General features: G+C 39.3%; 1 protein-coding gene across 1 annotated transcript in view; it reads right to left on the bottom strand.

Annotated features, from left to right (window-relative positions):
- The window catches only part of COL4A5 (collagen type IV alpha 5 chain), an 81,567-nt gene that overhangs the window by 52,832 nt on the left and 11,070 nt on the right, over window positions 1–17,665 (bottom strand). The window contains exon 2 of the mRNA XM_065846806.2: window positions 6,409–6,468. Within this exon, the coding sequence (XP_065702878.1) occupies window positions 6,409–6,468 (60 nt within the window). The remainder of the gene's footprint in view (window positions 1–6,408; window positions 6,469–17,665) is intronic.

The following is a 17,665-nucleotide window of genomic DNA, read 5'->3' as shown; positions in this document are numbered from 1 at the left end:
TAACTGGTCTGCTAAAGCTGGTTTCCTCTTCATTAAAATATAAACATACTCATCTTTTACTGTAGGTCACATACTGCACTCTCATACAGGATAGACATTCTTTTTTCTCCCCTGGGGAAATGCTGAATTACATCCTAAATTCAGGTTAGCTTGACAGTCAGGGTGCAGACTGCTTTTACACACAAAGTGCCAGGCTGTACTTTCACATGGAGCTATACAGCTGGTGTGCTACCTCATCTGAAAAATCAGGACTGGAGGAGTGTTTTTATCTCCATGCAGGATATGAAAGGGTTAGAGTGTCCCTGAAGGACAGAGAATAAGGAATTTGGGAGTGCCTGAAAAGGAAAACATTACACAGCCAGAATTTGGAGCAAGCTCTGGCAAGAACTGTGTTTGCACACTAAAGGAAACACACCTGCATACAAGAGGCATGTCAGATGTGTCAGGTGCTAGCTAGGCTACACAATGTCTGCTAATGTCTGGTCACACTTCACATTTTTGTTAGAGAAAGTAACATCTGCAGCTGGTTACTAGAACAGACTTTTAGCAGAGGGTTGGCCTTATGTGTAGTCTAAGGCTGAAGAACCATTCTTTAAAATGCAACTACTCTGAGGTCTCCACTTTAAGTAGCCACAGAACTGGGAAGCCAAGGCATTTAAACTGAAAAAGAAACATAAGAGGCCAAACAGTTCAGCAAAAAAAAAAAAAAAAAAATGGAAACAGCAACAGATGCTACTAGTAAACTGCACTGTTGAAACTGAAATGAGCACTTTCCAAGCCCACTTTGAAAGTGAGTAGCAACAATGAGAGCCTTGGCATGAGCAAACAGTTGCCAGAGCAACTCTTGTGGAGTTTACTAGCAAATTACCCCCAAGGGTGAACAGATGATTTGAAGGACTTGCTTGGGAACAGCTGAGAGATTACAGCAGACACTTCCCAGGGGAACCGTATCAAACTAATTACAGAGGAAAAAGCTGCACTATCATCACTATTTTTGATCAAAAAATTGGATGGAGAAAGAAATGTGGGCAAGTTGGGTAGGGGGAGAAACTAAGCTGATCCAGCTCTCTGGAATAGTGTCTTATAGTTCAATACGGATAGAGGGATTTCACAAGCAAGAACACTTTTCAGACATTGCTCCTGTCTCCAGACTTTTCCTATTGCACTCCTTAGATATACTATACTGTTTTCATGAAGATTTGCGTGCTACAAATTTGCCAAGAAAAACTGCCTGCTGCCTTGCAAGAACATGACAAAACTGAAAAGACACTTTTAAAAAGCCTTCCCAAAAAGTCAGTGCCAAAAATGGACATTATATGATTGTGGATACAGTGGGATTGAGTCCCTGGGTAGTGTGCAATGTATTTTCTTTTGTAAGATGAAACGGTTGAAGTTTAATGGTCATCAGAGTTGTAAACCTTTCAGAACACAGGGTTATATTAGTGCAGTTCAGGTCAACATTTATGAAGCACAGACACCAATAATGTAATTATTCTTGACAAAGTGATTAAAAATTGAAAATATTTAACTACTCTGCAATTTGCATTCAACAGTGTAAAGAAAAGCTGAGCTTGGGTCACATCTGTGCTAAGTTCCACCATGATAAAGGCAGAAGGAAACAGGGATCTCAAGGTCATTCTGAGGGAATTATCTTCTGAGACTCAGAGTTCCAAGAATATACATCCAAAAAGTCCAAGAAGAAGATATTCTTCCTTTGTGAGGAGTATGGATTTTTTTATCTGCCTGCCAAGCCAAAATATCTTAAATGCCTTCAGAACTCAGATACTACAAGCTGTTCTTGCCATAAGCACAGGCACCAAGCTTGTACGAGTTCCCATATTAGGAATGTGCAGCTCAGCTGAGTCTTTGGAGTTGTGTTCCTTATATTGTGATCAACAAACAGACTCAGCACCTTCTGAAGTTCTCCTTTAAAAGGCCATGGACTAGCCATATTTAAAAACTAACACCTCCTTAATTTAACTTAACTTGAATGGGTAGAACCCTATAGCCTTGCTCATTAAAAACAGCAAAACATATGTGCAGTCATTTTCAGGCGAACTGTGTCCTAGATGCTGTGAAAAACAGAGTCAGTTTCACCTTAAGCCACATTGTTTCTATCACAGCAACACAGTGCTGCAACATAACTCAGAAACTGATCAGGCTCACAACTAACCTAGTTTACTAAGAAACTTCTTTTCAGCAAGATCAGTTCACTGACAGCTCTAAACTTGGCCACACAGGTCACAGGGGAAAAACCAGAAAATCTAGCTAAGGGAAGGTATGAAAGCCTGTTTCAGCAGCAGCAGCAGGTATTGCCATTTAAAAGCAAAACCCACAGTCTCGGGGTATGTGCCCTCTTGGTGACTAAGATGCATGCAGCTTGCTTGCTGTAGCCCTTGGCTCTCAGTCTCCAACAGCTGGAGCAGCTGAGATTCAGCACAATCCCACCCATCCTCCCCAGTCTCTGTCAAGCCAATCTTACCAGTATCTTTGGATCTTGTTTTCAGCTGAGGTAAAACCAGCCCAATAATCTACACAAAGCAGTTTCTAATAAAAACCAGTAAGACTTGTGCAGTATCTGTTGTGTTTATTTCTTTAGCTAGCTCATGAACTAGCTTTTAAACATTAAAGTAAGTTAATCTCAAAAGTGTCAAGCAATATTTAAAACCCAATCATCATCCAGTTCCTTAAGTGAGAAGCAATCATACACTTTCAGTTAAAGTGAGAACAATTCCTATAAGCACCCATATTAGCAGCTTAATAATTTACGCCAGTTTTAATACTCTTACTGTAACAGCACACTGGCTCCCAGCTGCACCCAATTTTACTGAGTTCTCTGCTAAATTACTCTTATTTCTTCATTATACTATTTTCAATATATTTGATTTTTACCCTGTCCATTTTATATTTAAGTTTATTAAGGTGGGCCTGAGTAGAGTTAGAAAACTTTCGTGTACAAATTTTTGTCAGCAACTGTACTATGGGCTTCTGAAAAAAATAGCTGACTGTGCTCTGATTCTTGCTACTTGATGCTATAAGGGCTCATGGCAGAGGCAGGGTTAAACAAGAATCACTGGCAGCACATAAGCAGTTCAGTAGGAGCTGTGGCTCCCCAAGGTAAGACAATATAGTTCTCCTATTTGTTACAATTCAATTAGTATTACCTTTACCTGATCTGGTCAAATTTGGATATCCTGCAGGGAATGCCAGGGTGCTTAGGAAGAAGGCTACTTTTAAGTCCCAAAAGGAACGCACAAGGCTCTGCTAAGCTGAACAAAGCAGCACTTCTCAGTTGACTTAATGCAAGTGGACAGCGACTTGGCTGAGGAAGCTGGTTGCTGGCCAGAAGTGAAACAGTGGAACACAAGCATGGGGCTCAGCTGCATGCACTTGACAAGGCTTTTCCTGTCTTCCCAGTGCAGAACCAGGTTCTCTAAGCCTGGCTTCCAGTAGTTCTACAAGCCCATTGCCACATTCTCAACAGGAGAGTCAAAGAGCAGTGATTGTTTAAACAGCTCCTTGTCTAATACTCTCCATACACCAATTATGCAAGGAGCTATAGAGTTTGACTCCTGGTTCAGAGGTCACTGGAAAAGGAAGCATAAACACCAAATGTCAAGTGTCAAATACAAAGTAAAAGCCTGAAACAACTTGTAGTAGCAGTTTACACTCAACTGAAATAAAGATAATATCTGCAAGAAAGCTGAGATGAAGACAGTATCAGGTTTGGAAACTTACATCAAACATGTATAAGTGGTAAAACATGATGGATCAACCTAATCACCTTAAGATAGTCCTTGATGTCTTGTAGTACAAGACTCCAGAAAAAGTTTAAGTCTGGAGAAAAAAAATTACACAAAAAACCCCAGAAAAAATCCCCTAAAAACTACACACACACCACAAACAAACAAACCTCTCAAAAAAAAAAAAAACAAAAAACCCTCAACCACAACAACAAAAAAAAAAAGCCCCCCAAATCTAAAGCCCCCCTTGCCCCTCCAAAGAACTTCTAAGAGAAGGCATTATGTGACAAAGAACTCCTGTGGTTCCTCAGAGCTGAACTACTGAATCCATCAACGCATCAAATACTGAGGGTTTTGTTATTATAGGGCAAATAACATAATGGGGTGTGTGCAGATATGATCAAACCAGTTCCACTAGTAACATGTCATATTTAATGAGCTTTTCTTTTCATTGTTCCTTTACATAAAATGTACATGATTGTCCACAAGCTTCTGAAGGGTTACTTAAAAAAATACACACACCAAAAAACTCAACTGAACAAAAAGACATTACCCCCCCAACAAACCCCCAAAAAACCTTTAGCATGCCTCAGAATTATGCAAGTTTACCTTGACAGCAACTTGCCTTATAGCTATCAGTTTAATAAGTGACTCTCACACACATCCCCCCTTCCCTAAGAGGACTTGGACATTAAAAAAAAAAAAAAAAGAGAAATAAAAGTAGTCTTAGCATATGAGAAGCTTTTTTTTTGGGTGTGTATTTTTCTGTTTTTATTTTATTTAAAGATTAAACTTAGATCAGTGTGCAGCCTCCTGAGGATTTTCCAGGAAGATGCAGAACCATTATATAAATATTTGGTCTGATGCTATGCTTGTTTTACTGGAGGCTTTTTTTCCTTCCCCAATTCCTTTTCACAAAATGTTAGCAAGCTTCCCGCTCGTATGCTCAGGACTTGCTATAATTCACAGCAGAAAAGGCCACAAGCTGGAAACTAAAAGTGGAAAAGTTTCCTCTGTGCAGCTCTCCTTAAAAATTGCCTAGGGCAGGGTGAAGGAGCAGAAACAAAACCCACAATACATGACACTCAAGACCTTCACCTTGGACAAGGCTCATATGCTCCAGCTGTTGACTATATTTGGACAAAAAGCTCCTTCTGATTCCAAACAGTCCCAAGATGTTCTTTACCCAACAAAGGTGATTATTTCCATTTCATTAGTGATGCTGAAGGACTCAAATGTATCAAAGTGAGTCACTGTCCCTGCATGTGTAACAATAATATAAAGCTGGATCACCAGGAAAAAATTACTTGATTTGACTTGGCCAGAACATTTACTTCTAGGTTTTCCTTATCCACACTAGCCAGATGACATCCATGTGCTTACTGAGTTCACAAAACAGCTGTGCCTAGTCAGAAAAAGGCCAACTTAGAATTACAGAAAGGTTCTGCAAAGTTGCACCTGTTACGATTGTATTGCGAATGCAAGCCTAATGCTTAAGTGTCTCCAAACTAAACCTGCAATAGTCCTGTGACTACTGTCAAGATACCTCTGGTTTGGCCACCTGCATCTGAAGATCCTGTAGGAATCCATCAACGAGGTTCATGTCTGGCTAGCCAAATCCAAGGGGATACTGTTCTTCACTAGGTGTGTAAATTGGGGAATAAACTTCCTGAACTGAAAGCAAGTAAGTGCTAAGGAATCAACTCCTCTGTCTGGAGCTATCTGGATGGCAGGTGTGACACCAAGAATTACTTCGGATTTTGGACATCTGCCTTGTTTAACCTCAGCCAATAGCAAAATTCTGCATCAGCACATTATGGTGCCAATGCAGTGACTGATTGTTTTGCATTACTTTTGTTCATTTGAGGTTACACCTGTTTATGCAATGTCAAAAATCACCTTTGAAATGTGTCAAGCTAATCTGGAGCACTGAAGCTCTTCTAGAATCTTGCTGCAATATGGTAAGTGGTTTGATAAGACAGGCTTATCAAACTCTTCATTATCAGTTAACATCTTTAAGATAACTCCATTTTATCTCAAGCAAGCTGTTTACAAGACTAAGAGGGGAAATGTTTCAGGCAGTCTGTCCCCCTTGCAGTGATCATATCACATTCATTCCTCATGACAACAGCAGTTACATGGGAACTATTTAACAACTACTTACTTACAACTAGCCTCCTACACTTGAGAAAAGGCTCAACTCTCATAAGTAGCAAGCTGTGCATCTACATGCCACTATAACTAAAAGAAATCCTGGGCACTTGTTTCCTCAAAGGGGTAACAAAAACCACCACCACACACCCCATAAAACTGTCAAACAATAAGAAATAATGGTGATAGAGACATTAATTACTGCACAGATACACAGAGCTCAGGCAGTGAGACTGAAGTCAAAGCTGCATGGAAGCAGGAAAGCTCTGAGGTGTCAACACATCTCTTGACCATAGTACACTGTTGGGCAGCCCAAAGCAGCCTGTTGCACTGAATGAATCACACAGGGCCAGTTGTTTTGGATGGTTTTTAGTCTGCTTGATCCAAGAATACATGTTTGGCCAATAACTAGCTGCTTCCTTGGGTGGCAGTTAATCTGAAGGTGGTATATGGCTCAAGTGGTTTGTGTTGGTCTGCCAGTTAAAAAACAAAACAAAACACAAGTGATATTTACCTTTTCACCTTTTACTCCACTGCAATCACATTTGGATAAAGATGTACATCCATGGCAAGCCTTTAAAGAAAGAAGAATAGAAGTTTTTAAATCAGCATAAGACTGTTTACAAAAGTTAGTCTAAAATGTAAGCCTACACATTTTATCATTTAGCCATTACACAGGTGTTCAAAGCAGATACAGTTAAAGTTCAATCATCTTTATTAATACCTATGCTTCTACATAAGTAGAGTTACAGTTTCCCCAGAAATTTTAGACTTTGAAACTTCTCCTTAAACACCATTTACTCTAGGACAAGGTACAATCCAACACCTATGACCAAAGTGGCCAGAATTTCAACAAAACAGCCTCTTCAGCACATGCCTCCACACTGAGTCCAATTATGGTTGCCACCAGTAGATGTCAGGTTTTGCACAAGAGTTTAACCAAGCCTGAAGCTTATGAGCATATTCGTGATAGTTTTGGGGAAAAAAAAAAAATACTTACTACACAATTAACTCTTCCCTCCACAACTCAATTACTGAGAAAAGGTTTTTAAAAAAAAACACATTCATACTCCATCACAAAGCATGACAAGTCAGCTACAACAGTCCATAGCATAAGGGGAGTGACAAACATATTAAGGGGTCAGAGGAGGGAAATATGGAAGCTCAATACAGAAAGAAGATTCAAGTCAGCTAACCTTTCCATGCCACATTTGCTTTCTCCCCCACCCCAACATGGGATACTCATTAGAGAGCTCTGTGTTGATTTCAGAGATGAGCAGATGTGTTTAGACATGAGATTTCTAGAATAAATGAATTTTTTTAATATCTATATATAATACATGTGCTCAACATTTTTTAGCCTCTTTACAGTCAAAACCATGACCCACATTAGAAGACACACTACCTACGATACTTCAGGGTTCAACTTGTTCTCAGAACAGGTGTGGCATTGTATTAAAAAAATACAGCACATAATTTAAAAGTTTGAAAAGCTGAGCATTTGGGGTCCTCCCCCAGCCAGTAATCTACAGAGAACACTATGTACAAATTTTCAGTCAAGCGGGAGACCTGTTGGTGTGTCAGATATGATCTCATTATCGGGGGCATTTAGAGACATGACCCATCACCTACCTGGCATTAGGAATGTCCTGGCTCTTTGCCTAAACACACTACTAAGCAGACTGAAAACACAGAATCAGCTTAATTCACCTGGAGCTACAAACCCAGGATCAACTAAAGCATCTTGTAGCAAAAGGTAGAGCTTTCAGTTTTAAGTACAGCGCTAGGGCTACACAACATGACCAAGGCATCTCTCCAAATCTTTCACTGGGCTTTGGTAATCAGTTTCTTGATTTGATGACTACAAAAATTCAAAATTCTTAGTTAACAGGGGTCTATTGAGCTATTTCCTAAAGTGAAATTGAACCTTATTAGCCAGTTTAGGTTTTCAAAGATGCAACTGGACAAAGCCCTGAGTAACCTGGTCTGACCTCATAGCTGACCTTGTTTGGAGCAGTGCATTTGGTAGACGCCCTTCTGATGTTCTCCTTCAATCCAAGTCATCCTCTGAATTTGGTATCGGATCCTTTTAACTCTTAAAAAGTGAATTTTTAAAAAGCAAGTTCCTTGTGAATCAGTTTTAGGATTAACTTTGTTAACAAAGCTTCATTTAAAAGGGATTAACCTTAGTTATATGCAATACTCCCTTGCCTCACAGTACAAGCCAAACACGAAGAATAGTGAGCACCCTACCTCGCTGTGCACCAGTGCTGTGTCCTCACTACAAGGACAGCACAGTGAGAGCCACCTGAAAGCCTCTGCTGCCTCCAAGAGGCAGGGGGAGGAAAACTGAAATAAATCAGCACTTATTAAAACTACCAAAAGCTGTGCAGTGGTAAAACACATATAGGCTAAAATAACACACATGGAAAGCATACTCAAGACCCTACACAGCATAAGGAGAATTTATTTAGGTTACAGAACAGAAGAAACTTATTTAGTGTTCCTCACAACTTTCAGAGAATGTTTCTAACAGAAATTTCCTGAGTTTTCAGGTACATGGGAACTGTTGGCAGGAACAGTGAGAAAAGGAAGCTGGAGGTGGAAAAAAGATGGTTTGAGATTACATTGCCCTTTCACAAAACAGGTTAGATATACACAATTTTGTGAAGGTGAGTTTTTACACAGTGAAACTGTCTCTGCCCTTTGCTACCGTATCTCTACAGTAAAACAGCAGAAAACTACATGGGTAGTGCTAACATATCTTCAAAAGTGATCCTGTCAGTGTGAAAACTACACAAAACATTCAATTCATAAAGAAATCAATCATGGAATAATTTGGTATGGAAGGAATCACTCAAAGCAGGGCAACTTAGGGCAGGTCACACACATCCTTGTCCAGCTTCATGTTGAATAACTACAGTCAAGGAGATCCCCCAGCCTCTCCAGGCCCTTGATCTGGTGTCTGACTGCCTTCATGGTAAATTCCCTCCCCAATCCCACAACCTCACCAGAATTCCCTACATTGCAACTTGTATCATTGCCTCTTACCCTATGCAGGATGAGAGGAGCCTGGCTCCACTTTTGGTATATCCTAAGTAGCAAGAGGACTGGCATGAGATTCACCCCCTCCCCTGAAGCCTTTTTCTCTCAAGTCCCAGCACTTGCCCATACACCCAACCTCTCTACTCTGGGTGTCACAAAATAAAGCAAAGAGGGTGGTGATCTTTATATCAGCCAGTTTAGAGTCAGGGACTGACTTTTGCTGATTTTTAAAGAGTTAACAAAGGATCACCTTTCCTGCATATGCTGACAACAAATAATGGTGGATATGATGTAAAAAGATAAAGCATGTCCTTACCAATACTGTGGCAATAAAAAAATAGCTCTTGAGATGAGTCTAAATGTTCCCGTATATGTTTTTAAAAAAAGTGCTTCTCTTCCTTATTCTATCTGTAGTTTAAAGGAAAAAAGAGCTTTGTTTTAATCAAAATGTTTGTGGGTTGTTTTTAAACCTGTAACCATCTTTCGAAGTCATCTATCTATTCTGACTGGATTCCTTACACTTTGAGCAGACTCCTAATGCACACAATCAGCCTGTCCTGAAGAGTTCTGTGCACTCACTGAACACTTTTTGACAGATGGCTTTGAATATCCAGTTCTGACGCCTTACTCACAGGAAGGCACCACACTTTTTCACTGACAGCAGTGAAGGGAAGCTAAAAAAAAAACCCTGAAATCAGAAAACCCTTCAAACACCTACTGTAACCAAATGGTAGTAATTTTTGGCTTAAATTCTGGGAAAATCTATTCACCCACAAGAGCTTATCAAGAAGTATTCCCTCAGCACTTATCTTCCTGTACAAAAGCTGTATTTGGCAGATTGTGTTTCTTATTTGCATCAACTTGTATCCCCAGCAAACTATCCTCTTTTTAACTAAACAGTTTGAAGAAAAAAAAAAAGCTCTGAGAATTTGTACTGTATCAAGATGAATTCAGGCCACTTACAAGTCATATTGCAGTACGGCATAAAAAAATGAACTGAAACATGTTGGTACTGCAAATAAAGTTAATGACCCATTCTAAGTGAAAACTTTCTTCTTGTTTAGACTTTTCAATAATCTCAAGGTCTTTTTTACTCGGGAAAACAGGCACAAAAATTGTGCTACAGGAGAATGCATGCTGCATAACAAGCTAGTACAAGTATGAAAGCCACTCAGCAGCTACAGGCTAGAGATTTCTGATGTCACAGATTTAATTCTGTCTCCCATATTAATGCAAAGAAAAACAATCAGAGCAAGCAGACACAATGACTGCACTTCAAGCATAGAAAAATCTACATTAAGAGCAAGATTTAAAGAGCTGTGATCAGTAATTTGCCCTTTGCAATAGCTTAAACATCACCAGCTCTAAAAATTGGGTGACTTACTGGGTTTTAAGACATGGAAAACTAAATTACTCCAAACCTCCGTGGAACTCTGAGTTACACTTGGTGTATTTGTTACAGGTCAGGGAACTGAACGAGTCACCTGCCTTGTATTAATATTTGGCAGCTAGAAGCCCTCAGCAGTAGTTCAACACCTAGTTGTGGCCAGCAGGACACATTGTCTTATGTTGACAAGGAAGATGACAAAAATACTGCAAGTAATAGTGAGTTGTGACTTGATCATTAGGAGCTGGTCACAATCTCCACGTCTATTAAACTTCCAGTTTTCAACTACATGAAGATGGATAAGGAATAGAGGCAGCTTTTAAGAACAAGACTGAAAGTGGTCAGATTTTATTCTTACCCATGGTATTACTGTTGCCTCTCTATCACGTACGTACCTGTGAAGATGAGCCAGGACACATTGCCTTTGCTTTGACTTCTGCATAGCAAGACAATCAAAACCTCTAATAGATTAATTAAAACCTAACTAATCCTTTCACAGGATTTTCCTGACAGCTTCTACCCCATTGAATCAATGTGGGGAAAGCAAGTTCTTTTCATTAGTATATAAAAGAAGGGATGGTATTGGTTTACTGGTCAAAGGATAGTTCTTGCAGAACAAGCTCAGTCTTTTGTGCCTGACATGGACTGAGGAAAACTATTTTATGCCACCAACAGAATGGTTTTGTATGTTATACAGTTTGAAGAAAAGAGTACATATTTGAAATCAAAGTCACTTCTTACTCTTGCCCACAGGTTTGTTACAGCCAGCTCAGTGAAAAAGTCCAACTTATCCTCAGAATTTGTTTTGGCTAGAAGACTGCCTTCTGTCTTCAACACATTCCTCCCCTTTCTCATCATGCCTTGAGCTGTCAGTTACAAGGCAACCCCAGCATATTCCACTCTCTCCCCACCTGCCAGCTGCCATTCACAACAGCATTGGACAAAATATCTCTAAAAACCACCAGATTTAGGTATTCCCAGAGAGAACGGCAACTTGGGAGTTCCTAAAACCACAAAGGGGAAAAGAATTTCTTACCGATTACTCAGAGCAAGTTAATGAAAGTTATAGAGGACTGGTTAATGGTTTCAGGTAGGTTAGCCTGACTTTATATCTCAGTCTGTCAGAATTAGAGTAACAGCACAATTTCAGCAATACATTAGCTGCCTAAAAAAATTAGATTGGAAGTTTAGGTATGCTTCGGAAGCGATTTACCATTACATAAATGCAGCTGCAGGGAAACCAAACAGTTAATTGTGTGCACATAGGGAGTGGTGTAGGGAATATCTAAAGCCCCAAACTAAAGTATATATTAGTACTTGCATAATATATAAGTACTTGAACATATAGGAGTTTAACAATATTTTAATACTATTTACATGTGAAAATTACAGGGGTGAGGAGGGAAGCCAGTCATTTACAGAGTTTGAAATTCACAGATTGGAAATTAATAATAAAAAGATTCAACTTCTTACAAAAGCACAGTCGGTTAATCAATAAGGTGCCTTTGGAAATTATCAAAAGAGTTCTGACACGACCCAAATTGCTTACAAATTAATTCTCCATCCAGTTATCAAACAGTAGGTTCCCAAGCTGAATCACAATGTCTCAGTTCTCACTCTTGTTCATGATTTAAGGTGGGTAGAAGAGAATTTTCACAGTAGATTGTGCAACTACTTGTTGGACATCTGCGGAAGACCTATTTGTAGAATAATGCTTATACACAGTGGACAAATCCTGCACCTCATGTAGTTATTCTAACTGCTGACAGGAGTTGCCTCCACACTATAATACTAACATCACCCTCTGCATTCAAATATGACAGCTTACCAGTTGGGAACAGAAGAATGTTTTAACATTGGGGAAAAAAAGGAAACAAATATTGGATAATTCCATCAACATGAGGACTGACTCTGCTGTTAGAAATTTGCTCTGATTAAAGTCAGGGAATTCAAGAACCAAAAAAGCATCAATTACAAATGCCTTTGCCCTAGTAGGAAGATTACAGTATTCTTTCTGCTGTAACCCTGCAAAAGTCTCAGATTCAATTATTCATCTCTCTATAGCAGAAAAGAAATTCAGCCTTTAAGTGCCAAGCAAAGATTAAGCTTTATTTTGGTGGTGGTCCTGAAGAACATACACTTATTAGCTTGCCAAGATCTATGTAACAAAACACCTGCACAGTTATCTAGCTAAGGATTTACTACTCATCCAGGTCAAAGATTTCACCATTTATCTTCAGCAAGCTGAGTTTCCTTTCACTTGCCTGGACATGAATATAACCACAAAACAAAAGGTTTTGTGGGGATTGACACGCAGAGTTAAAGCTGCTGTTCTGAGTTCTAATTATGATTTTACATACATGCTATTTAGGCTTAACAAGAATACTAGTCTGCAGATAGAAGTTTACTATTCAAATATCTGTGTGAAGTCAACTATGGCAGTAAAGCCATCACAGATCCATAATCCAAATGCCAATTCTTTTCTCACTGAAGTATTACATTTATAAGCAGTAACATTTCTAAAGCAGAATCTGAATTAAAATATTATTACATACACTTTTAAGTAATAGTTTCCCTCAATTTACCTAGCTAGACATACTAGGAGAAAGAAAATACAAAAAAAGCTTCGGGTCTAAAGTGTAAGAGTCAAAATATGTTTGCAGAAGTTCTTGACCAACTTTTTTTTTTAAAGTAACTTCTGACATGTAATTTAACCTGTTACACATTGAGGCACTATCTTTGAAGTCTGCACAATACAAGATCTGTTCAGACTTGTAGAGGAAGCTCTTAGCTGTAGTAGCCACAATTCCAGCCACCCTGAGCGAGTACATAACAGAAGCAGAGGAAAAAACAAGACACCTGATGGATAAAGAACACTACTTTTTCCTCTTCAGGCCCAGCACTAAGCTGTTTGCTATTTAGACACCTGAATAGCTTATATTGCAGTAATAACATGAAATATAACTGTAAGACACCTGCTAAATCTAGTTACCATACCACAAACAAACGTTCTGATTATACAAAAAGTTTATGGATCGATACATTTTCTCTTAGCATATAATTACTATTAGTTGGTTGGAATTAAAAGAACACTTGAAAAAAAAAAAAGAATCTTGGTATAGTTATCTTCAGAACTTGCTAAAGTTTTAAAAAGTATGTCTGTTAAAAATATTTTGCCACAAGAAGTAGAGGTGAGCTCTTTTCTATAGAATATTGAATTTTCTGTCCATACTCCGTAGCAGAATCATATGGAATTCTGCTGCTTTGAACTGAACTAATTAAAGCTTTTTAGCACACAGTTCTCTGTACAGGTTCTTTCACAGCAGTTTCTAGTTAAAATAAAGGCAATGTTTGCCACAAATAGATCTGTCCTTAGACCAGCTGACACAGTCTGACCACAGACAACTTTCAGACTGTCTGTAACTGAATTAATGCCCAAAAGCATCTTTGATATTCATTTATCTGCAAACTGCAACTATTTGCCCATAAAGATTTCTCTCTATAAATGCAACAGCAACACCATGAATAATTTCTCTCTCCTTTCCTGGAAGGTCCTAAGAAAGGTTCAGAGACAAGATCCATAGAAGCACTCACCTCCAGATTTTGGCAGGTCAAGCAACCTGCCATGTAGCAGCTGCTACCACTGCACAAAAGACTCAACTGGCAAACAAGGGGAGCAGAAGGGCTGGCTATTCAAATGGCTGAACTGCTGATCAGGATTTCTAGAAACAAAAAAAAGTGGGAAGGACTCATCCCTAACAAGCCCCAGAGGGGCTGCAAGTCAGCAGGAAGAAGCTTCTGCAGAAACAGTTTTTAACCTCCCAGAAGTCAGAGGTTTCCACCTCCTTTTTTTAACAACTACGATGAAAGCAGCAAGCAAATATGCATATAAGTTATTCCCCTGGAACAGGAGGTACTGCAGCCTGGCAGAATCCTGTATCCAATTCCTGAACCAGAGAAGAGGACAGAAAGTGCAAGAGCCCTGCTGGGCATTCACTCAACTTCCTTGCAATCCCAGATGTTGCTCCCTTTCTCCAAACTTGGCTTTAAGAGAGGGAAGACTGAGAACGCTTCAGGACACAAAGAAACTTTCAGCAGGCAGTACAAGGAATGGAGTTAGCCCTCACAGCTCACAGTAGCTCATTGTAATTTTCTACACAGCCTTCCATCTTCAAAAATGCTGCCACTCTGCTTCAATAAGTGCTGCCAGCCTTGCACTCAACTGTAGGCAAGGAAAAGCAGACAGTTTTCACACTTTTGAAGACTCTTACATTTCTGTGGTCTGATAGTCTTACAAGACAAAGAATAGGCTCCAGTGTAGTATATTTTACAAGGTGGGACACACAGAAAGCAAAATCATCACATTAAACTCCACTAACCTTCTCACAAGCATTTCAAAGCTAAAATTGAAGACAGCTGAGAAGCCAAGTACTTTTACTCCTCTCTTAATGAAGGCAAATTTCCAAACAGCTCCGCATCACACTGTATTAATCTGCAAAAATTTCCTTTAATAGGAGTGCAGTAAAGCACTATCTTTAGGCTGCCAGAGGCAGCATCCTAACAGCATCTATGTCTGCATTTGACAAGTACACCTCCTGATAAATAATGCAAGCAAAGAGCACTAAAGACAAAATGTAAACTACCACATGGTCTTCTAGCCCACTTCATCTCTAAGTTCATGAACTGACAGAAGCCAAATACCACGCTTACCTCTTCAGCAGGCAGTGCAGCACCCACATGAACCTCTAAACAAGCAGCATTAATAGAGACACACCCCAGGCTTAGGGCCTAAACAATAACTGGTTGGCTTTTCAGTTTTGAAATGGGAGGTTTTTGGGGATAGACAAGTTTAATACCACCTCTGTAGGAAGTCTGCACTTCACAACTGCTCATTTCAGCTCTAAACGCTGAACTCTGAATGCAAGGCATCCTCTAGGTTTTATGGAGAGCATAACCAAACTCTTTAAACAAGTACACAGCAAATTAGGAGAATGGTTTGCTTTAAGCATGCCTCCATCTTTGCTTGTCCAGTTACACATTTCTGCAGCTAACACTTGCATTGAGACACAAGCATTAAGCACCTGACATTCAGGCAGTGGCAGCAAACAGTAAGCCACTTTGCTTTTCAGGAAGTCTCAGTTTTACTTGAATTTTACACACAAGTCTCTAATCACTAGCCTCTTGAGGCTTCCTGATTTTTTCCAGCTGCAAATAAGAAATGCCATATGGTACTCATTACAGGTTAAGATTTACTAGTCATTTAGGACCTTTCCCAAGTGACAGGTGTTAGATGTTACCACTTTCTATAACCATGTCCAAATGTAACACAAACCTAGACCTAACTGTCTGCTAGGCTTGTAAGCCTAGTATTACACAGTCGTAACACCACTCATTCTGGCAGTCTGGTTTTAATCCTTTCCTGGTTAAGGAAATGGAATAAAGATACAGGTTCCAGACTACTTCCCCAGAAAATGTCCTGTTCTTCACCTTCATCCATATAATATGCAACAGAGGAAGCTTCAATTCCAGAGTCCTGTTACTAGATGTCAGTCATTTGTCACTGAAAACCACACCTTCATGTGTCAAGTGCAAGAAGCTGACCACACAAGAACAGAAATCCACTTCTTCCTCCGAGACAAAATAGAGCAGCATTTTAGATTAATCCAACCCCATCATGGTCTACTTTAAAACTACTGAAAGTACTCCTTTAATACCAAAGATTAAGCAAATATACATGCTAGAAGAATAGAGACTGTGCAGAGTGCTATCATGTTGAGATGTTATCTAAAGAAGTACACACCCTCGTAACTGTCAGAACAAGACCTAACTCAAGGCTTGGTGGGTGTCTGGGGGATTTTTTTTTGTGGTGGAGGAGATTATCAGCTCCATTCTCCTTCAGTTCTTGGACCAAGTATCATAGCTCCAAGGTTCTTCTAGTTAAAGCTGGTTTATAATCTGTTTAAGTCTATAGCATCAGCATACTCTGTGTGTGCATTTTAATATCTGAAAACAGCACTATAGGGAACACTTTCTCTGTATTACTTAATACTAAGAAAAAAAGCTACTCTCCAGTCTCAGGTAATCAAAGTTGAAATAGTAACTGGCACTGAAGAGGGCCAAGTTAAACAAGGTAGCAATGAAGACAAAGCACTTGTTCTATCCCCGTAAGTCAGAGGTACTTAAAACAGAAAAGATCATCAGGACCTGATGAGCTAGGGAAGCCCCCTTCTTTTGTAGACATGGGTTCAGAAATCTCTAAAACTGAGCAGGAGCTCTCAGATGCCTGTTGAGGAGCTCACATGCCTAACTTCAGATAAAGAGTAGCCCTCGGTCTCAGGGTCTCGAGTTCATTCACTGGCTATGTGCTAGCAATAGCTCAGGGTCTCCTTAGAGCACCTGGCACTTCAGATGAGGTTCTCCATACCAAGGTGCACCTTGCTATGAAAAACTGACCTTATAGTGATATGGAGGATCACAATAGTAATTACCCACAGACTACTTCACAGAGGCAAAGCAAAAGGAGGCCTGAGTATATTTTATTGCCTCTAAAATGCTGGAAGAGACAGCTGCAGGCTAGTGCAAATAGAACATTCTATCTAGCACACAAATCATGGAATTAAATACTCAAACTTGATTGGAAGAAATAGATTTAATTCCCTTACACACCTACATGCTATACATCACATTACCTTGAGAAGGATCACACCTGGTTTGCACTGATCATCACTAAACAGAAAGCACACCCTGAAAATTGAGTTGCACTTGTCAGAGGCTTGCTATATTAAACAAAATGTCGAACCTCTGCCAAAGAACTAGCTAAACAGACCACAGATAAGATCTTTACAGAAAGCACTGTAAAATCCAACAAGTTTTTTTAAGTATTAACATTGTATCAGTAGTGGGAAAGGCAAAATAAATCTGATCAGTGCTATAAGAAGGAGATACGGAGGGAAAGGAAATGCAGTTTGATTTTGTTTCAAACAGAAGCTAATGTCTAAGCCTTTATAGTTTCTTCCGTATTTTGTCGCTATTGAACCCCCAGACCATAAAGATTTTTTTAAAGAAACAGTCACAATGGAGTAATCCTCCTGAGAGGTTCAGTAATAAAAACATTTCAGTAGAATACGAGTACATGAAAAATGTACCTGATAGTGCTTTAGTAAAGGCATAAATTAAAATGTGTAACACAAATATTTCTCTTTCAAAATAGTTAAAGGGATATCATCCTCTTGAAACTTGCAAGCAAAGTATCACTTTCAATGCATGCTGTGTAAATAGTTAAGTACTGTAATATTTGTTTCGGGAAGAGAGAAAGTCTTCAGCAGTAGTATTAAGTTTC

The sequence above is a fragment of the Patagioenas fasciata genome, chromosome 11, assembly GCF_037038585.1.
Source record: "Patagioenas fasciata isolate bPatFas1 chromosome 11, bPatFas1.hap1, whole genome shotgun sequence".
Lineage (NCBI taxonomy): Eukaryota > Metazoa > Chordata > Aves > Columbiformes > Columbidae > Patagioenas > Patagioenas fasciata.
This window is presented reverse-complemented; position numbering and strand designations above follow the sequence as displayed.